We start from the raw sequence: 22,631 nt of genomic DNA, 5'->3' as shown, positions 1-22,631 counted from the left end.
TGAAAGATGTGAAGAGCTCTGTCAATAAATGTTTCCATTGTCACAGTGGTGTATAATATTACATATTAGAAGCATGAACTCATTTTAATGTGTCAAATTACTTAATCATTATTAGAACTAAATAATTATTTTGCATCACTGCCATCAGTCATGTTTTAAGCACAATGTACTCATTTACAAAGGAATACTTTCCTCTAGTGGTTTCTAATATATTTAGCAGCAGTTCTTACCTTACCTTAGAATCATTATTAGCTGCAGGTAATTAGCTACTAGAGTTGATATGTTCTGGTCCTAAAATCTAGAGGAGCTTGGTGCTTTAAGTTTGCATCAACAAATACAAGCATTCTAGAGACAAGGTACGATGATGAAAAATGCTGCTGGTCTTCAATGTACTATAGTACAGGAACATCATTCTTTGCTCAATCCATGATTCCTTCACCACTATCATTGCTTACCTTGACTGACTGACTGTAAGGTCCAATGTTAGCAGGTGCCCAGTGTGAAATACTCTGAACATGCATAACCTCTTTTTGCAGACATGTTACATCCTGGAACATTGACTCAGGTTTGTGGACAAGACAATCAATTTGAAGCAATACTCCATCAGGTAATGGGGATTCCACACAAACCCTAGAAAAACGTAGGACAAAATTAACTCTGTGGATTGTTTCAACTTTTAATGCTTCCAACATATCACTATCACAGTCTACTTTCATAAATACATTTTCCAGATAGACTAATTTTTCTTTTCTCTCTTTGCTTCCCTGTTAAGAATTGACTTAACTGTACATTATGATCTAGTATTCAAAAGTATCTCTATAGGTTTTGACTTCTAGATCATAATTACTTGCAGTACAAGGAAGATTTCAACCTGTTTCCCTGTGGAACTTCAATTCTCGCAAATAGCAACAGGTTTCTCAGTCTTACCCAGCCATCGACTCGTGCCTTGAACAGACCTCCTCCTACAACTTTATTGATCTGTTAAATTTCAGCTTCTCCAGTTGAGCTGGGTAACAACTGAAAACATTGATTCCAGGACATGTCCTTTTTTTTCTGCATTCTCTCAAAGACTTTCTCATCCTTCTCAAAGGTCTGTGCAATGCTTTAGTTGTGGCCTAAGCAGTATATCATTCTGGATTAACACAGCTTACCATCTTTTATGAACTTCATCATTAATCATCCTCTCAACATGCCATGCCTGCACATATACATTCAAGGCATATGTCATTGAGTCAAAGAGTTATACAGAATTCAGTCCAACTTGTCCATACCAACTAAGATGCCTTCCCACATTTGGTTCATATCGCCTCAGAACCTATCCCTGATTTGTCCAGAATGTTTTTAAATATCGTAATTGTAACTGCCTTTACCATTTTCTCTAGAAACTCATTCCACATACCAACTGCCTGGTGAAAAAGTTGCCCCTCAGATCCCCTTTAATCTATTTTTTAGCTCTCCATAATCTTTCTTGTCATGTCTCTTTTTTTTTATTTCTGTCTTTTTTTTACATTTGTTTCATTTAGTCCATATTGGCTCTGGTTGTTCCTTCTGTAAAAGTGATTTATTTCAATCTTCTCTGTACAAAATTTATCTAGCACATCTCTGCCATTCTGCTGGCCTTTCTATTCACTTTTAAAATCCATTAATATCTCCAGCATAGTTTCTCATATCTTCCAGCATTGTATCATCAACAAATGTGTAAATGCTATTCTGCAGGGGCATGAATAAATCATTCATAGATATACAAAATTTAAATTTAGACATACAGCATGATAACAGGCCATTTCAGCCTACGAATCCACCCCGCCCGATTTACACCCAATTGACCTACACCTATGCTTCAAACGGTGGGAGAAAACCAGAGCCCCTGGGGAAAACCCATGCAGACACAGGGAGAATGATTAAACTCCTTACAGACAGCGTGGGATTTGAACCTGGTCCCGATCTCTGGCAATGTAAAGACATTGGGCTAACCGCTACGCTAACCGTGCTGCCCCATATATCGTAAAACCAGCACTGAGCCCTGGGAAAACATTACCATCTACCTCATAAATATGTTTTAAATAAAATATTTTGTTTCCTCCTTTCATTTCAGTTAAGCATTTTAAGTTGTTTTGCCTATTAGGCTATTTAATTTTATATTGCATTGTATAGTTTGAAGAGATGAATTTAAACTAATATATTCCTATTCATTAAAAACAATAATTTACAAGGTTTTACCATGCAACTTCAACTTAATTGTTTACAAAATCAGTTTTTATTTTCTAAAACTTTAATTACCTTTGAAAGTGAAACAAGTGTCAATAAATTAGTGAATAAAGAAAATCCATAATGTTTAAATAAAGACCTTATCACCTCATCAATAACAACAAATAAGCACAAGATAGCCGTGAGAGCTTTCCAGATTATTAAGCAAATGCTTTTGTCACAGCCACTGAGAGTGAAACTCATTCAAAATGTATTTCTCAAAAACTCTTCATCGTGAACTAAATCACCTAAAGTGCTCAAGTTAAAGAAGGGAAAGGCTAAACAGTTTATGACTTTATTTCCCTACACTGCAGAAGATTGAGGGGGGATTTGATAGAGGTATACAAAGAAAATGCAAGCAGGCTTTTTCCATTGAAGTTGGATGAAATAGAAACTAGAGGACATGGGTTAAGGATGAAAGGGAGAAGTTAAATTTATTTTTTTAATTAAAAAAATGTAGACATACAGCACCGTGACAGGTCATTTCGGTCCACGAGCCCGTGCCACCCAATTAAACCTGATTGACCTAAATCTCCGATACTTTTTTGAACAATGTAAGGAAACTGAAGCCCCTGGGAAAAACCCAAGGAGACATGGGGAGAACGTACAAACATCTTACAGACAGCGTGGGATTCGAATCCTGCTTCTGATCTCTGGTGCTCCTCCAACGCTGTGGCATTGACTGCTATGTCAACCATGCTGCCCTTTAAAGGGAATTCATGTGAGTGTGATGGGAGTATGTGTCCGGGCACAAGTTAGTGGAACTAAGCAGAAGTTTGGGACATACTAGAAGGGCCAAAGGGCCTGTTTCTATGCTGTAGTGTTCAATGGTTCTATAATTTTAAAGGGAAAGGAGAAGAGATAAAAGTCCACAGAAAATGAAACCAAGTCTATCGTCTCAAAGAACTTAATATAACTCTGTGCACCATTTTATTACCACAAATTTTAAATAAAGAATAGCACCTGAGGGGTGGTAGTTTTTGCACTAGAATTAATAAAGTTTCATTTGTTGTAAAGATTTATAAAATAATGTTATCAGTCGTTCATTCTTCACCCAAGTTAAGATTCATTGCAAAGAAGTAAAGAGAAATTTAGCAACAGAGAGATTCAATTGGAGACCTAACATCACACATTGCTTATTGCAATGATTTTGTTTAGTTTGTTGGGTGAGATAATACTGTTAAGTAAAAATAGAGTCCACACACTCAACTGGTCCTAATGTAAAGGTCCAAGAAAAAAAATCTTCATTCAGTTGCGAATAATCAGATGTGAACAGGATCTTAAAATTTAGTGTGGATTTGGAGGAATAGGGGAAGTAAGTTAATGCTTTGATTTTTAAAAAAGTCAGGGAGTTTCACTGGCTGCCAAAGATTTTAGGGCAGTTTTGGGGCAAGCCTTCTTTACGCACCAGTGGAGGCGATGCCATTGCCCAGACCAGATCACCGGGTCTCAGGATATCTTAGCAAGTAAGAAAAATCCATCTCATTCAAATCAAGTGTGGGCATTGAGGATCTCAGTAGGACATCGGTCCCATCACGGACACTTCAGTTTTAGCTTAACCAGGTAAGCCTTGGCATTCATCTATGTGAGCTCATGTGCATATGACCAGTCATTAGAGCAGATGCAGCATTTAAAGTCAAAGCTTTTTAATTAGAATGGTTAAGGCAACAAGAGCCCTTTTGCCTTTGTCTTTTTTATACAAGAAAATGAAGTTTTATAGCTAAACAAATCAGAAAATTTCTCCCATAGGCTCAATCTTTGTCTTTCCCAGACATTTAAGAAGTCAGGCAGTCTATTGGGTCTAGATGCCCTGAAGAACTTTTCTCACATTAATATCAATAGCACAGTTCTATTTTCGATGACCAACCCTTATGGGTTGGGTGAAAACTTGTACTTTCAAGCAGAATCAGAGCTTCCCTTATAGCAGATAACTTTTATATAAAAATGGGTTAGAAATGTGCAGGTCTGTTAGAAGAGGCAGCTTTAACTCATGACTGCTAAACATGACCAACTTTCTTTCCTTCCCTCAAACTCCAAATATCTCAGTCTCATTATTTCTTTTCCATTAACATTGCAATCCAATGAATTATTTCTCTACAATTCAAAATGACTAAATCTCCTAGAACTAGTTAAATCACAAAATTCTTTGAGCTCTAATCATACCGATTATTTAATCTGTCTTTAGTCTACCTCATTCAAATCTGATGATGCTTACCTTTTGGATCTTAAACTGTGTTTTTTCAATAAGCCACAAAAGGATTAGCAAAGCCGGATAAATGGAAGACATTTTAATTATAAATGAGCAAAGCCTTTGTTATTTGTGCCTTGGTTGAACTGTTCTTCCTGGCTTTTGAGAGCTACGAAATTTTAAAGAATATTGGAATTATTCCCAATCTGATAGATTTCATTCTGGGAAATAAGAAAAGTGTGACTCACTTTCAAAAGCTCTTGTCTTTAGTCTTGTAGTTGAGATAAACTCAAAATATTTAATTTGTGATCTTAAAAGGATATTATTGAATTCTAAAGTTTAATGCTTTTTGGTGTTGTACTCTTGCTTTAGATAGAAATAAAAAACCAGTGTCACTCTCAATGACTTGGTTTTCCTGTTTCCAGTGGGAGTGAACTGAACTTGCATTGATTTGGTTTGCTGCTCAACCTGAGCATATTGCATAGCAGAATCAGAGCTTCCCTTATATGTAGTGAGAGAGATTATAATTTTTTTCATTCAAAGATAGAGATGTCAATTGAACATATATTTTTCAAAAGATATAATAAGCAAGACAATTGTTATTACAGTTCCTTTGACAACAAGCTTTTACAAAGACTGGCAATGGAACTCTGAATGGGCAACTAACACACATTAGAAATCTGGAAACTCAAGTGAGGGTTAAGGCCAAATTTTTGCTGCTCTTTCTTTTCAAAGGCATAAAGACAGATTGCAAGAGACTGCACATGCTGGAATCTTCCCCAGAAAAAATTGGTGGGTCGAACAGCAACAGTGAGGGGAAAGACCCTGCTTTAGGACTGAGTGTGGACAGGGGGGAGGGGGGAGATGGGAGACAAGGGCCAGTATGAGGATAGAGTAAGGGATGAATGATGATGGATTGATGAAGCAAGGTGCAGGGTAGCGATGGGAGTCAAAGGCAGGTGGATGATAGGTGGAAGCAAGAAAAAAAGGCAGATGGAGCCAGATAGGTGGAGGAGGGGGTGAAGGTGGAAACAGCTGCTGGAGGGTGATAAGTGGCGACCCAAAAGCAGAAGTGGTGGACATTGATAAGTAAGAAGATAATAATGGGAATCAGTAAGGAACAGGTAAACAGCAGATGGAACGGATGGAGGAAGTGGATCCGGTGGGTGAATTGTATGGGTAGATGCTGGATGGAACCAGGCTGAGGGGGATAAAAATAGGTGATGGGGGGGGGGGGGGCAGTTGGAGGGAAATGGGAAGCATGACAAAAATTGTTTGCAGGCAGATTAGAAGGAGAAAGAAAGAGATGAGAACACAGGAGATACAAGTTAACTGAAATAAAAGAATTTAACAATCATTCCATTGGGTTATAGACTGCTCAGTTAAATATGAGGAACTGTTCCTTAGTTTTCATTGGGCCTCACCCTAGCTGTGAAGAAAGCCGAGAATGTACAGGTTCGGTGGAAATGGGAAGGAGGGCCAACCCTGGGCATACTTACTCTATGGCCACTGAGTGTAGGTGTTCTGCAAATTGGTTGCCTTGACTGTGCTTCATCTTGTTGGTATAGATGATGACATGCCAAGATCAATGAATGAGTAAGATGAGGTTGGAAGTGGTACAGACCAATCTTTGCCTTACCAGGAAGGGCCGTTTAGGTCCTTGGATGTTGGTGAGAAAAGAGGCTTAATAACAGGTGTTGTACCTTTTGTTGTTGTACAGGAAAAGTGACAGAGACAGGGAATGATGGGTGTTGAGGTCAGGGTCCTTGTAGAAGAGGAAAATGGGCAAAAAGGAGAATATGTGATTGCTGTTACCATCCTGTCACAGCTGGTGTGAATGTCAAAGGTGAAGGTTAGGAGGTGAGGATCTCCATTTTGTTTGGGTGAGGGAGGGAAAAGAACTCTGAGAAATAGAGGAAATGTGTGGGAGGGCTCTATTAAATATAGTATAAGGGAAGCTACATTTCCTGAGCAAAAAGGGCATTTAAGCTATTTGTGGGTGGTCTCAGTCTGGCAGTGCATGAAACCATGGTGAGACAAGTTAATAAGGGAATGGGAAGGGGTGGCTACTGCGAGATCCCAGCGATTACGGCGGATGAAGCTGAGGTGCTGAATGTAGAAATCTTCTAGTCTATGTCTAATCTCACCAATGAACAATGTAGAAGAGATGACAACAGGAGCACTAGATTCAGTAAATTTGATGCAGTAAATTACAGGGCAATTGGAAATAGGAATCACCCACTGGACCCTGTCTCACCCTTCTCTCTTTCCTGACTATGTTCCCTTGTCCACCTCAGTCTTGATGCAGGGTCTGGATGCAAAATATAGACAATTCCCCCCTCCCCTCCACCACCATTGCTACTTGACCCAAATCTCCAGCAGTATGATTTTTTTGCATATAATTGAAGTCATAGGATCATTTAAAAAGGAAAGTGTAAATAAAAAGTTGCAGTGTTATAAGAAAATAAGAGGGGTATTGAAAATGATTAAATTACCATATTAAGAGATATTTTGGAGTTGTGGGGCTGAATGTTCTCCTTCTGCATCAGATTAACTAAGTATTGCTTAGTGAAATACTACACTCTTGTTTGAAGCAGAATCAAGAATTGCATCCTGCATCATAATCCTGTTGTTTCCATTTTTTGGCTGTAAGAGGTTTAGTCACATCGAACCTATGTTTCCAAGTGTCTTTAAAAATCTATCATGCATTGCTAAAAGTAATTTATTACTTATTTTATAGGGTGTAGTCCTGTCCTGTAATTGTGTGATCGTCAGATCTAAAGGCGATTTAGAAAGATGAATGTTGTTGCGCTTCCTTCAACTTGTCTAATATTTTGCAATCCAAGAGTATTCATGGTTATAAAACAGTAAAATGTACAGTATCAGTCAAAATAGCCACATAGAGCTTTTGCATTACCTTGCAGGTGGGTTAAGGTTGAAGTAGGATTGATACACTGAGTTTATGATGCCAAAGTCCCTTATGTCCTTTATGTACAGGTGAAGCAGAATAATATCTGATAATGTATAATCTTTCATTTCCAATTCCACTAGAATAAAACAAAACAAACTTCAATCAAATAAAAAAAACATTAATATATTCTGAAGGAAATTTCTCCATAACATTTAGATTCTGCTTTTGTTCTGATCTGGAAAAGCTGAGCAATGTCATTAAACATTCATGCTGGGATGAAAATATTGCTGTTGGAGAAAGCCATTGCAAATGTGGAATGTATTTATGCTGATGTACATCTTTATTTCGTACGACCCATTATGCTGTAAATGTCAATTTTTGTCAGTCTTGAAGTGTTAGCACCATTTTTATTTTAAATCCCAGAATGTGATTACAATTATTTTTATTCCACAGCACACAACATAGAGGTGAGTTCCATCAGGATATATTATGCTAAATTCAAATATTCAATATATCTACCTCTGTCACGTACACCATTACTTTGGGGAAAATAGGCCATAAGTAAATTTTTTTACAGATAAAAAGACAATCTCATGATGAGCAAGATATTGTTGCTCTGCATTAAGAAAAGTTGTATTTTCAAAATCTAAATCTATAATCCTGTCTGTTCATAAGATCACAAGACAAAGGAACAGAAGGCTGCCACTAGGCCCATCGAGTCTGTTCCATAAAACTACACTAAACTACTCTACACTAGTTCCAATATCCGGCCTTGATTCCTTCACTAATGAGATACTTGTCTATCTCTCGTTTAAATAATCCTAGTGATCTGGCTTCCACAGCTGTATGCAGCAGCGAGTTCCACAGATCCACAACCCTCTGGCGAAAGAAGTTCTTCCTAAACTCTGTTTTATATGGATAACCTCTAATTTTCAGACTATGACCCTTTTTCCTCGATTCACCCACCAAGGGAAACATCTTACCCGCATCCACCCTATCTAAACCTTTCAAAATACGAAAAGCCTCTATGAGATCTCCTCTCATTCTCCTATACTCCAATGAATACAACCCAAGAGCTGCCAAACGCTCCTCATATGTTAGCTCTTGCATTTCGGGAATCATCCTAGTATATCTCCTCTGCACTCTCTCCAACAACATCACATCGTTTCTAAGATGGGGGCCCAAAACTGCACACAATACTCCAAATGAGGTCTCACCAGTGCCCCAAAGAGCCTCATCAACACCTCTTTACTCTTGTACACTATTCCTCTTGAAATGAATGCCAACATACCATTCGCTTTCTTCACTACCAATTTCACCTGGTCATTAACTTTTAGGTTTCCTTGCACAAGGACACCCAGGTCCCTTTGCACATCCGAGCTCTGAATTTTCACCACATCCAAATAGTATTCTGCCTCTTTGTTTCCAATGCCAAAATGTACAACTGTACATTTCTCTATGTTAAATCTCATCTGCCATAATTTTGCCCAGTCTCCGAATCTGTCGATATCCTTCTGCAACTTTACGGTTTCTACTACACTTCCCACTCTGCCACCTATCTTGGTATCATTCTCAAATTTGGCCACAAAACCATTTATACAATCCAAATCATTAATATAAATTGTAAATAGAAGTGGCCTCAATACCGACCCCTGTGGAACACCACTACAGACAGCCATCCAGAACGATAACCCTTAATTTCGACTCTTTGATTCCTGCCTATCAGCCAATTTTCTATCCAATTTAATAACTTCCCTGTAATTCCATAGGCCCTTATCTTATTAAGCAGCCTAATATATGGCACCTTATTGAAAGCTTTTTGAAAATCTAAATAGATAACATCCACAGCCTCTCCTTTGTCTATCCTACTTGACATTTCTTCAAAAAACTCTAATAGGTTGATCAGGCAGGATCTACCCTTTGAAAAAACCATGCTGTCTTGGACCTACCCTTTTATGCATCTCTAGATATTTCATCACCTCATCCTTGAGGATCGACTCTAAAATGAATGATTCTACCAACTCATGAACATTTGCAATACAAGCATTATTAGATGTAGAATTGTGTTAAGATTAATTTTTTTTTTGAAAATACAATATTTATTTCAATCAATTCCAATTTCAATTCCCCCCCCAAAAAAAAATCTTTAAGGAATTAAATGTTTGTGTTATCAAATTTTTATGGAAAGGGAAAATGTCTAGGGATTCTTTGGAGAAATTGATTGGAAATATGATTTAGGAGGTTTACAGCTCCCAAACTTTACTAATTATTATAAATTAGCCCAGTTGAGATTAATTAATGTATGATTTAAATGATGTTTCAGCTTGGGTATATATAGTACTTAATAAAATAGGAGGAACTGAATCACAACATTTTATTTATAAATGCAATGCAAGATTGTTAAAAGCAAATAAAGAAACACCCATACTGAAACATTCAATTAAACTTTGGAATAAAGTTGATAAAGGGATTAGAGGATGAGGTTTAATGCCTGCAAGAACACCTATATTTCATAATAAACAGTCCATTTTCTATGGAAAATAATTTTTTTAGATTTGGCAAATTTGTGGTATTAAGAAAATTAAAGATTTTTTTGAAGCTGGGAAATTTATTACTTTTATTAGAATGAAGGAAAAGTTTAAGACATTGGAAAATACAAAATTTTGTTATTATCAAATCAAGAGATATTTTGGTGAAATTTTTGGTCAAGATTTAGTATTATCAAAGGAGACAGAATTATTATTATGTACTAGAGATGTAAAGAAATTTATTTCAGGTAAATTCTTTTCACAAAAGAAATTCTTATTACAAAAGAAAGCTTGAAAGGAAGGAGTTCATAAATCAAGACATAAATGGGAGGTAGATTGAAATAAACAAATAGATAAACAAATATAAATACAGATATTTAGAGAAAGTATGAAAAATACAATAAATGTAAGATATAGATTAGTTCAATATAACTTTATTCAGTTATATTTAACACTTCAAAAGTTACATAGTATGAACTATACTTGGATTTATGTTTTAGATGTGGACAAGAAGTTGGTGCTGTTTTGAATTCAACTTGACAAGTGTTCCACAATTAAACTTTTTTGGCTTGAAATGGGTAATTTATTCAAATAAATAACTAGAGTAAAATTCCCACAGGATCCAATGTTATTTTTATTGGGAGATGTTAAAGGGATTAAACCAAATTTAAATTGAAAATGTATCAAGTAAAATTTGTTCAAATTGCTTTGGCAATAGCTAGAAAAATGTATTGCTATAACTTGGAAGTCTGATATTGATTTGGGAATAGATAGATGGTATGCAGAAGTTCAGAGTTTTATTCCACTTGAGAAAATTACTCATAATTTAAGAGACAAAATATCATATTTTGGAAAATATGGAGCCCATATTTACAAACTATTGGTATTAAAATCTAAATGAATCTCAAACATTCCCTTTCTCTTATAGGTCTATATATATAAATTTATAAAGTTATTGGAAAGTGAAATACTCCTGTTGTGGTTCTCTTGTCTCATTTCATTTCTTTTTTTTTATCTTGTAGGGAGTTGTGGGGGATTAATAAGGTTTTTCTTTTTTTATTTTATTTTCTTTATTTTTATATAAATACCACATGTATTTAGATTAAGTTTGAAATATTGTAATATGCTTGCTTACTAGTTTTATATTTTAAATAAAGTTTCTAAAAATATTTAAGAGTGAGGCTGCATTTACCACATCAGATGGCAGCTCCTTTCATGCTCCCACCACTCACTGAGTGAAGAAGTTCCCACTAATGTTCACCCTAAATCTTTCCCCTTTCACCCTAAAGCCATTTCCTCTCGTATTTATCTTTCCTAATCTAAGTGGAAAGAGCCTACTCACATATACTCTTGTCTATACTCCTCATAATTTTGTAAACCTCATTCTTCTACGTTCCAAGGAATAAAGTTCTAACCTGTTTAATCTTTCCCTGTAACTCAACTCCTGAAGACCAGGCGACCTAGTAAATCTTCTCTGCACTCTTTCAATCTTACTGATATCCTTCTGTAGTTAGGCAAACAGAACTTTACACAATACTCCAAATTTGGCCTCACTAATGTTTTATACAACCTCACCATAACATCCCAACTCCTATACTTAATACTTTGATTTATGAAGGCCAAGATGCCAAAAGCTTTCTTTGCAACCATGTTTACCTGTGACGCCACTTTCAAGGAATTATGTATCTTTGTTTCTCCGCACTCCTCAGTGCCCTACCACTTACTGTGTATGTCCTTCCAAATGCAACACCTCACACTTGTCTGCATTAAATTCCATCTGCCATTTTCAGGCCCATTTTTCCAATTGGTCCAGATCTCTCTGCAAGCTTTCCTCACTGTCCACAACACCTCCATCCTTAGTGTCATCAGCAAACTTGATGATCCAGTTTTCCACATTATCATCTAGATCATTGATACAGACAACAAACAACAATGGTCCCAGCACTGATCCCTGAGGCACACCACTAATCACAGGCCTCCAGTCTGAGAAGCAACCATCCACTACCACTCTCTGTCTTCTCCCATTCAGACAATTTTGAATCCAGTTTACAACCTCTACATGAATACCAAGTGTCTAATCCTTCTGAACTAACCACCCATGTGAGACATTGTCAAAGGTCTTACTGAAGTCCTTGTAGATAACATCCACAGCCTTCTCTTCATCGACATTCTTGGTAATCTCCTCAAAAAAAACTATATAAGATTTGTTAAATATGACCTACCACGCACAAAGCCATGCTGATTATCCTTAATCAGCCCTTGGCTGTCCAAATACTTGTCTATCCAATCTCTCAGAATACCCATCAATAATTTACCTACTACTGAAGTCAAGGTCACCAGCCTGTAATTTCCTGGTTTACTTTTGGTGCCTTTTTTTAAAGAACGGAACAACATGAGCTATACTTTAATCGTCTGGCACCTTCATTCATGGCTAAGGACATTTTAAAAATTGCCCCTGCAATTTCTACACTAGTCTCCCTCAAGGTCCGAGGGAATGTGACGTCAAGCCTGACGGGGATTTATCTATCTTTATTCACTGTGAGGCAGCAAACACCTCCTATTTTTAATCTTTATACATTTCATGACACTACTGCTTTTTTTCCCTTCTTTCTTTATCCACTATACCCATTTCATGAGAAAATACTGATGCAAAAAAAACTGTTCAAGTTCTTCCCCAATTTCATGAAAATCCATACATAGATGACCACTCTGATCTTCCAGGGGACCAATTTTGTCCCTTACTATCCTTTTACTCTTGATATACCTGTCAAAACCATTCAGGTTTACCTTCACATTATTTGCCAAAGCAACCTCATGTCTTCTTTTTGCCTTCATGATTTCCTCCTTAAGTATTTTCTTACATTTTCTATACTCTTCTAGTCCCACATTTGCTCATTGTTGTTGCAATAGACTAAAAGACAATAGGTGCAGGAGTAGGCTATTCAGCCCTTTGAGCCAGCACTGCCATGCACTGTGATCATGGTTGATCATCCACAATCACTACCTCATCCCTGCCTTCTCCCCATATCCCTCAACTCCACTATCATTAAGAACTCTATCTAACTCTTTCTTGAAAGCATCCAGAGAATTGGCATCCATTGTCTTCTGAGGCAGGGAATTCCACAGAAAAGTTTTTCCTCAACTTTGTTCTAAATGCCTATGTCATGATAATGAATATGTACCGGAATGAGATGTACCGGAAGTCACGTGGTATGAGAGAGAGATAAGAACACAAGCAGGAGAACAAAGGAAATGGGAAAATAAAGCCACTGAGAAGTTTACCTGATAAAACTTGTGTTTAATGTTTTATTAACTTCACATTTCGGGCCACAAATGTGACAGCCTACCCTTTATTCTTAACTGTGGCCTCTGGTTCTAAACTCCCCCAACATCGGGAACATGTTTCCTGTCTCTGGCAAGTCTATTCCCTTAATAATCTTATATGTTTCAATTAGATCCCTTTCATCCTTCTAAATTCCAGTGTATTCAAGCTCAGTCACTCCAATCTTTCAACATATGATAGTCCCTTCATCCTGGGAAACGATCCCATGAACCTACGCTATACTCCCTCAATAGCAAGAATGTCTTTCCTCAAATTTGGAGACCAAAACTGCACACAATACTTCATGTGTGGTGTCACCAGGACCCTGTACAACTGCAAAAGGACCTCTCTGCTCCTATACTCAACTCCCCTTGTTATGAAGGCCAACATGTCATTAGCTTTCTTCACTGCCTGTTATATCTGCATGCTTACTTTCAATGACTGATGAACAAAGACACCTAAATCTCATTGCACTTGCCCTTTTCCTAATTTGTCACCATTCAGATAGTAATCTGCCTTCCTGTTCTTGCTACCAAAATGGATAACCTCACATTTATCCACACTAAATTGCATCTGCCATGCCGTGGCCCACTCACCCAATCTATCCAAGACAGCCTAAATTCACATAACATCCTCCATATGGCATACTCCCACCCAGCTTTGTGTCATCTGCAAAATTGCTAATGTTACTTTTAATCCCTTCATCTAAATCATTAATGTATATTGTAAATAGCTGTAGTTCCAGCATTGAGCCTTGCAGTACCCCACTAGTCACTGCCTGCCATTCTGAAAGGGACTCTTTGTTTCCTGTCTGCCAATCAATTCTCTATCCATGTCAGTCCCTAACCCTGTGCTCTAATGTTGCCCACCAATCTCCTATGTGGACCTTATCAAAGACTTTCTGAAAGTTCAGGTATACTACATCCACTGGATTTACCTTGTCCATTTTCATCATTATATCCTCAAAAAATTCAAGAAGATTAATCAAGCATGTAAATCCACGCTGACTCAGACCTATCCTGTTACTGCTATCCAAATGTGACACAATTTCATCTTTTATAATTGACTCCAGCATCTTCCCCACTGGTCTATAATTCCCAGTTTTCTCTCTCCCTCCTTTCTTAAAAAGTGGGATAACATTAGCTAACTTCTAATCTGCAGGAACTGATTCTAAATCTATAGAACATTGTCAAATATTTACCAACGTGTCCACGATTATTAGAGCTACCTCCTTAAGTACCATGGGATACAGTCCATCAGGCCCAGATCCAAAGCATCTATTTAATTCGACTGCCACTTACTTGTTCCCCATAATAATTTCACCTGTTTCTGTCTTCAAAGGCCCAACTTTGATCTTATCTACATTTTTCCTCTTCACATACTTAATGATGCTTTTTCTACCCTCCTTTATATTCTTTTCTCCCAGTATTGCCTTTTTAGTTACCTTCTGTTGCTTTCCAAAAATTTCCCAATCCTCTGGCTTCCTGCTTATCTTTGCTATGTTATACTTTTATTTTGATACTGTCCTTGACTTCCCTTATTGCCCATACCTGTTATAAATCTCTCTTCTTCTTCACCAGATTGCCAATATCCCTTGAAAACCAAGGTGCCCAATGCTTTTTAACTTTGCCTATAATTCTGAAAGGAACATGCAAACTCTGCGCACTCAAAATTTCGCCTTTGAATGCCTTCCACTTACTGAACACAACTTCTCCCAATCTACTCTTTGTAGATCCCTTCTCATTTCCTCAAAATTAGCCTTTCTCTAATTTAGAATCTCAACTCAGGGCCCACACCTATCCTTATCCATAATCAACTTGAAACTAATGACGTTATGGTCACTAAACCCAAAATGTTTCCCTACACATACTTCTGTCACCTGACCTGTCTGGTTCCCTAATAGGAGATCAAATATTGCATCCTCTCTCATTGGTACCTCTACATATTGATTTAGAAAACTTTCCTGAATTCATTTGACAAACTTCAAGCCATCCAGCCCTTTTACAGTATGGGAGTCCCAGTCAATATGTGGAAAGTTAAAATCTCCTACTATCACAACTTTCTGTTTCTTATGTTACAAGATCAAACCAGCAACCACAAAGAAGGCAGATCACAACTTACTTTATTTACAAAAAATTCACCTTCAATCTTTAATTAAAAATCCCCCCTTTATAACAATGCCCACTGGTTACTATGCAAATTTCTATAACAGTGTAAAACTAATAAATTCCCCAGCCTAACTATAACATATGTAATTAAAGTCTAAGTTATATTTCCAACCAGCCCACAGAAAAACTTAGACACAAAGCACACAAGACTCACAAAACTTCGATCTCAACAGAAGCAAAGATCATAAACAAAATTCAGTTTGTTTGGTAAACTGAAGCCAAAAGATCTTTGAGAGAGAGAGAGCACAAATTACGAAGTTGTCTTGTGTTGCTTGCAGAGAGAGGAACCACTGGCTTGGTCCATATCCTTCCAGCTGCCTTCAGAATGTTTATCTTTTTTGAAATCTCAACATTCTAAACTGTCCTCCAGACCATGACTCATGCTCTGGGCCTTCTTTCACTGCACGCACCCCAGTGGTGGTTTATCGTCCAAGTCCAGAAATTTTTAGATAATTTTCTGCACATGCTCAGTTTGTCTCCCACTCTCTCAGCAGTCCACCTTGGCTCTCTAAGGCAAACTGTCACTTTTAACATAAAACCAAACACATAGGCCAATACACAACACAGAACTCTGTAACACTTACATCAATCTGATAACTCGCTACAGATTTGCTCCTCCAATTCTCTCTGACTATTGGGCAGTCTATAATACAATCCTATCAGTGTAGTCACACCTTTCATGTTCCTCAGCCCCACCTATATGACCTCTGTAGACAACCCTTCTAGGCTGTCCTGTCTAAGCACAGCTGTGATATTTTTTCTATCTAGCAATGTTACTCCTCCCCCTTTCATCCCTCCTCCTCTCGCACATCTAAAATAATAGAACGTTGAAACATTGAGCTGCCAGTCCTGCTTCTCCTACAACCAAGCCTCACTAATCTCATAATTCCATGTGCCAATGCACACCATAAGCTCATATGCCTTTCTGACAATACAACTTGCTTTGAAATAAATACACCTGAGAACATTTCTATTACTTATAAACCTTTAATTTCTGTTTATACATGCAGTTCTCACATGACCTTTATCCTCCTCCACCTCACTATCTGCTCTAGCATTCTGGTTGCTATCCGCCTGCAAATCCGCCCAGAGCAGCACTAGCAAATCTACCCACAAAGATATTTGTCGTCTTCCTCTCCCCCCCCCCCCCCCATTAGAACATGTCCCAGCTTCCCTAGAACAAAGTCCAATTGTCCACAACATGAAACCCTCCCACTTGCACCATCTCTTTAGCTATATATTTAGCTGCATTAATTTCCTATTTCTCATCTCACTAACACGTGACACAGGTAGCACTACTGAGATCACAACCCTGGAGCTCCTGTCCTTAAACTTTGCACCTAACTCCCTAAACTCTCTTTTCAGGACCTCCTCATCCATCCTAACCACGTCATCTGGCTGCCTTCCCTCTCTCCTGAGAATTCCAAGAACTTGATCCAAGATCTCGTGGACCCTGGCACCAAGGAGGCAAGAGACCATTCGGGATTCTTGATCCCTCCCAAAGAACCTCTTATGCACCCCATAACTATCGAATCCTCTATCACTTCTGCTCTCCTTTTTTACCTCTTTCCTTTCTGAGCTGAGGTTCCAGTCTCAGTCCCACTACAACTTGTCCTTTGTAGGTCATTCCCACCAACAATATCCAAAACGGTATACTTTTGTTAATGGGAATGGCCAAAGGGGTGCTTCGCTCTCTCTACTTCCCTTCCCTCTTCTGACAGTCACCCAGCTACCTGCCTCCTGTTTTTTGGGAGTGACTGTCTCCCAAAAGCTCCTGTCTATTACTGCCTCTGCTCCCAAATGTTCTGAAGTTCATCCAGCTCCAGCCTCAGTTCCCTAACTCGGTTTGTCAGGAGCTGCAGCTGGATGTACCTTTTGCAAGTGTAGTCATCAGTACAATTATGCTGCCCCAGATTTTCCACATTCCACAATCGGAGCAATCCACTGCCCTAGCTGATACTATTACCTACTCCCAATTTAATTAAAGGATCTTTCCCAGCCTTTACCTCACTGAAAGTAAACTCGTCCTTAGCTTCTACTCACCGAAGCCTCTCAAGCCAAAGCCTCAAAGCTCCAATCCTACACTGGGAAATTCATACACTGGTCGCTGCTCTTCAACTTCCCCTCCTTTTATTTGTCCCTGCCAGTTATCTCAAGTACTCACTTGCACCAATCAACACTCTGTTTAACCCTTCAGTTGCCCTCTGCATTCTTTTTAAATCTCACTCACCTATGCTGGTTCCCTACACTCACCACTCTTCCAAGTCCTTCGCTCCTCTTTTTGCTGCAAAGGTCCCGAGATCACAATGGCCCCAGTCCCTACTCTGCACTCTTTTTAAATCTCAGTCACGTAGGCTGGTTCTCTACACTCACTGCTCTCCCGGGTCCTTCGCTTCTCCTTTCTGTTTTCAAAGTTAAAGTTAGAAGCATTAAGTAAATACCTTGTAACAATGAAAATGTCTGCTTTGTTGCATCAGTAATGGTTTTCCCTTCCATGGAAAAGTGTGGCCCACTAATCCACTGGTAGCCTCTTTTTGTTTTCAGAGACCAATTATTGAACTTCACTGAAAGAAAATAAATTACAAGTTCAGTCTATAGAATTAATGCATAGAGGACAGTGAATTCAACAAAACTTATTTAGGATGTCATCTTGAACAGACCTCTCTGTACTCTTTAATTATACGTTTCTATTTAACACTAGCTTTTGTCTTGTGTGGCACTGCACCCTGCACTTTTGTTTTTATTCTTGCATGACCTGTTGCACTGTGTATAGTTTGACTTGTCTGGATGGCACGCAAACCAAAGTTTTTCACTGTATTTTGTTACGGTGACAATAAACAATTCAACAGCCAGCAACAGTTGCATCTGTCTCTTTTCTCTCTCTCTCTCTCTCTTACACACATACGCACGCACACTTGCAAAGTTACCTGCACTTGTGCAACACATTTACTGCATAAATATTCACTAATTTCACTGGTATTTGATAAGTTTTTTGAAACAAAGATATACAGATGCTCCTCTACTTATGATTTTTTGAAGTTATGATGGTACAATAGCAATATCCATTCTAATGAAAATACCTGTACGTAGTCACTTGGTACTGTAGTTTCACAATTCACCGCAAGATGGAGTTAGTGTGACTATCATTATAGTTTATGATTAAAAATTGGGTTTTTTCCCAGTGTGGAATAAAAGGTATTCAACATTTCATTATAAAATAGGCGTTGTTTTAGATAAATTTGCCCAGCTGTAGGCTACGGTAAGTGTTCTGAGCAGGTTTAATGTAGACTAGGCAATGAAGTACTGCATTCTTTTTCAATTTTATGATTTTTCTACTTATGATGGGCTTATCGGAATGTAACCCCATCGTAAGTTGAGGAGCAGTTGTACTTTCACTAAAATCTTAGAAAAAGTTCCCTCATTTGACACTTATAGGTTGTACCATTTAAACACAAAAGGAAATGTAATCTAAAGACTGGGCTTGCTGGAATCTGAAGTTAAACACAATCTGCTGGAGGAACTCAGTAGGTCGTACAGCATCATTGGAAGAAGGACAATCGTCGACGTTGACTATTCTTTTTCTCTCACTGATGCTTGCTCAACCCACTGAGTTCCTCCAGCCGACTATGTTTAGATGGAAATGTAATCTGACTTCTATGGAGATCCAGTCTCTGAAAATGAACAAATTAAAAAAAAAATAACAGCTGAATCTCATCCTGCACAAGTCCAATCCCTGTGTTTACTCAATTTATATCAAAGAATCATGCCGGAATTGACTGAAAATTTTCCAGCTTTGCAAACTAACCTGAATGATTGGTAATCCATTGTCATCCTGCTGCAATCAAATAACTTGACTTCTACCAGGAACTAAACATAGGTTCTCCCAGAACCACATGAATGACACCCACAAAACTCTTTAAAAAAAAATCTATTTCTGTGCAGAAAAAAAATCCATAACATAATAACAGCTTCAAATCTCTAAATGCTTTGTTACATTCCTATTTATATAATTTATTCAGATTTCAGATTTATTGTTAGAGTACATACATGTCATCACATACAACCCAGAGATTCTTTTTCTTGTGCGTGAGACAGAATAACCAATTATTGGTAGTGTAAAAAAACTGCACACAACATACACATATAAATAAATAAATACAAAGAGAGAAAAAAATACAAACAATAAAGTGTAAAATTAAGATTCCTTAAATCAGTTCCTGATTGAGTTTATTGAGGAGTCTGATGGTGGAGGGGTAGCAGCTCTTCCTGAACCTACCTGGTAGTGCGAGTCTTGTGACACCCATACATCTTTCCTGATGCTAGCAGTGAGAACAGAGTGTGTGCTGGGTGGTGTGAATCCTTGATGGTTGCTGTTACTCTCTGACAGCAGCGTTCCCTGTAGATGTTCTCGATAGTGGGGAGGGTTTTGTCCTGGGCTGTGTCCACTACCTTTTGCAGGGCTTTACACTCAGGGTTATTGGTGTCCCCATACCACACCGTGATGCAGCCGGACAGCAGTTTCCATCACACATCTGTAGAAATTTGCCAGGATTTCCGATGTTATACCAAACTCCACAAATTCCTGAGTAAGTACGGGTGTTGGTACTTTCTTCAGGATCCTATTAGTGTGTTGCGGTCAGGAAAGATCCTCTGAGATAGTGACTTCCAAGAACAAATTTTCTTACCCTTTCCACCTCTGATTCTCCAATGATAACTAAATCGTACTCCTCTAGTTTTGCCTTCCTGAAGTCAACAATAAGCTCCTTGGTTTTGCTGACACTGAGTGAGAGGTTGTTGTTGGTGCACCATTCAGCCAAGTTTTCATTCTCTCTCCTGTATGTCCACTCATCGCTCCTTTTTATACAACCCACTACCAAGGTATTGAACAAATTTACTGTTGTTGTACCAAGCCACACAGTCATAGGTGTAAAGTGAGTAGAGCAGAAGGCTAAGACTACACCCGTGTGGTGCACCGGAACTGATGGGAGATTGTGGAAGAAATGTTCTCACCAATCCTCACTAATGTGGTCTGCAGGTAAGGAAATCCATTACACATAAGGGTATTGAGTTCCAGGTCTTGGATTGGCTGATAAATTTGAGGGGATGATAGTGTTAAATGCCAAACTGTAGTCTATAAAGGGCAATCTGAATCATGCATCTTTGCTGTCCAGGTGTTCCAGGGCTTTGTAAAGAGCCAATGAGATGGCATCCATCGTAGACCTGTTACTATGATAGGCAAATTGGAAGAGATCCATGTCGCCACTCAGACAAGAGCTGATATGCTTCAACACTAACCTTTCAAAGCACTTCATCACTGTTGATCTGAGTGCTACTGAGATGGGGAAGTGCAGAGAGACCTAGGGGTACTTGTACACCAGTCTCTGAAGGCAAGCATGCAGGTACAGCAGGCGGTTAAAAAGGCAAATGGTATGTTGGCCTTCATATCAAGAGGGTTTGAGTATAGGAACAAGGATACCTTACTGCAGCTGTACAGGGCCTTGGTGAGACCCCACCTGGAGTATTGTGTGCAGCTTTGGTCACCTTATCTAAGGAAGGATGTTCTTGCAATGGAGGGAGTGCAGAGGCGATTCACCAGGCTGATACCTGGAATGGCAGGAATGACTTATGAGGAAAGATTGCGCAAATTTGGATTGTACTCGCTGGAGTTTAGAAGATTGAGAGGGGATCTCATAGAGACATATAAAATTCTGGCAGGACTGGACAGAATGGATGCAGATGGGATGTTTCCAATGATGGGAAAATCCAGAACCCGGGGCCATGGTTTGAGGATAATAGGCAAACCATTTAGGACCGAGATGAGGAGGAATTTCTTTATCCAGAGGGTGGTGAATCTGTGGAATTCATTGCCACAGAGGGCAGTAGAGGCAACCATCAAGGATTTAAGAGGGAATTAGATATATTTCTTCAGTATAAGGGTATTAAAGGTTACGGAGAGAAGGCGGGGACGGGGTACTGAACTTTAAGATCAGCCATGATCTCGTTGAATGGCGGAGCAGGCTCGAAGGGTCGAATGACCTACTCCTGCTCCTATCTTCTATGTTTCTATGGTCGATAGTTAGGTTACTACATTCTTCTTGGGCACTAGTATGATTGACACCTGTTTGAAACATGTGGGTACCCTGTCCTGCCAGTAAGATGTTGAAGATATCTGTGAATACATTCCTCATTGTTTTATGAATTTTGCATGTTTAAGAGCATGTTCAAGTTTTGGGAATGATTGCGTTCCTAATTGTCTGTCAGGCCTCAAATGTAAACTATTATATTTCAAAAGAGAATACTAAACAAATTTTAATTTTGACAATTAATGGATTTTATCATTGGGTTATGTTTCAAAATTAAAAATATGAATTATAACGTTGAAATTTAACTGGGACAAAGCCAGTTGACCATATCTGCTGACAACTATATGATAGTTGGTTTGGAGGCAAATGGTTAACTATTTTTTTCTAGCTCCAACCAAAACCTTGGTACGACTTTAATGGCTGCATTTGTAAAATCTTCACCTGTAATGTTTGACCTGCAAAGTCACTAGAATATAATAGAAGGTTAATACCCCTAAAACCTGCTGCCCTGTTTATTAAGATCATGACTAATGTATGGTCTTTCATATCTGATATTCCTCAACACCTTTGAAAAGGAAACATTTATCAATCTCAGATTTCAAATTAACAAATGATGCTGGAAATATCACTAATTCTGTAACCATCTATTTCAAACTATCTATTTTCCTTATAATCTTGAAAACCTAGAAACATGAAAGAAAAAGCAACGTAATTTGGCCTCAGGCTAATCTTCTCCCTCAAGTCCAACTTCCTCCTCAATTTCCATATATTGTACCTCAATTCCTTCAGTGCTCATAAAAGCTATCAAATCAATTGTGAATCTATTGAGCATTCACTGCTCTCTGAGATGGAGAATATCAAATATTTATATCAATCTAAATAAAGAAGTTGTGCCTTCACCTCAGTCGTACAGGTCAATGTATCCTGAGACCATGCGCCACAGTTTGACATTTCATAGCCAGAGGAAATAGACCCAACACTTCTCTTGTTAATCCCTTCTAGATTTCATTCACTCCAATGATATCTCCCTTGCTCTTTTAAAATTCAGTCAATAGTGGGTAAATATTACTCAGTCTCTCCCATTATCCCAGGAATCAACTTAGTGTAGCTGTGCAGTACTAAAAGTTAAGTTTACCATTCTTCAGATAAAAATACTATTTTTAAAAATAGATTGACTATTGGTA

At 38.3% G+C, this 22,631-nt stretch overlaps 1 protein-coding gene across 13 annotated transcripts in view; it reads right to left on the bottom strand.

Annotated features, from left to right (window-relative positions):
* dph6 (diphthamine biosynthesis 6) overlaps window positions 1-22,631 on the bottom strand; it is a 307,319-nt gene that overhangs the window by 133,676 nt on the left and 151,012 nt on the right. For all 13 annotated transcript variants that reach the window (XR_011351225.1, XM_069916657.1, XM_069916656.1 and 10 more), the window contains 3 exons: window positions 17,806-17,928; window positions 7,353-7,482; window positions 456-630 (listed from right to left, as the gene is read on the bottom strand). Coding sequence is in view for 12 of the 13 variants with exons in the window: in XM_069916657.1 (XP_069772758.1) it covers window positions 456-630; window positions 7,353-7,482; window positions 17,806-17,928 (428 nt within the window). In the remaining variant the exon portion in view is untranslated. The remainder of the gene's footprint in view (window positions 1-455; window positions 631-7,352; window positions 7,483-17,805; window positions 17,929-22,631) is intronic.

This window comes from Narcine bancroftii, chromosome 2 (assembly GCF_036971445.1).
Source record: "Narcine bancroftii isolate sNarBan1 chromosome 2, sNarBan1.hap1, whole genome shotgun sequence".
Lineage (NCBI taxonomy): Eukaryota > Metazoa > Chordata > Chondrichthyes > Torpediniformes > Narcinidae > Narcine > Narcine bancroftii.
The sequence above is the reverse complement of the archived record's forward strand: the minus strand, read 5'-3'. Positions and strand labels throughout refer to the sequence as shown.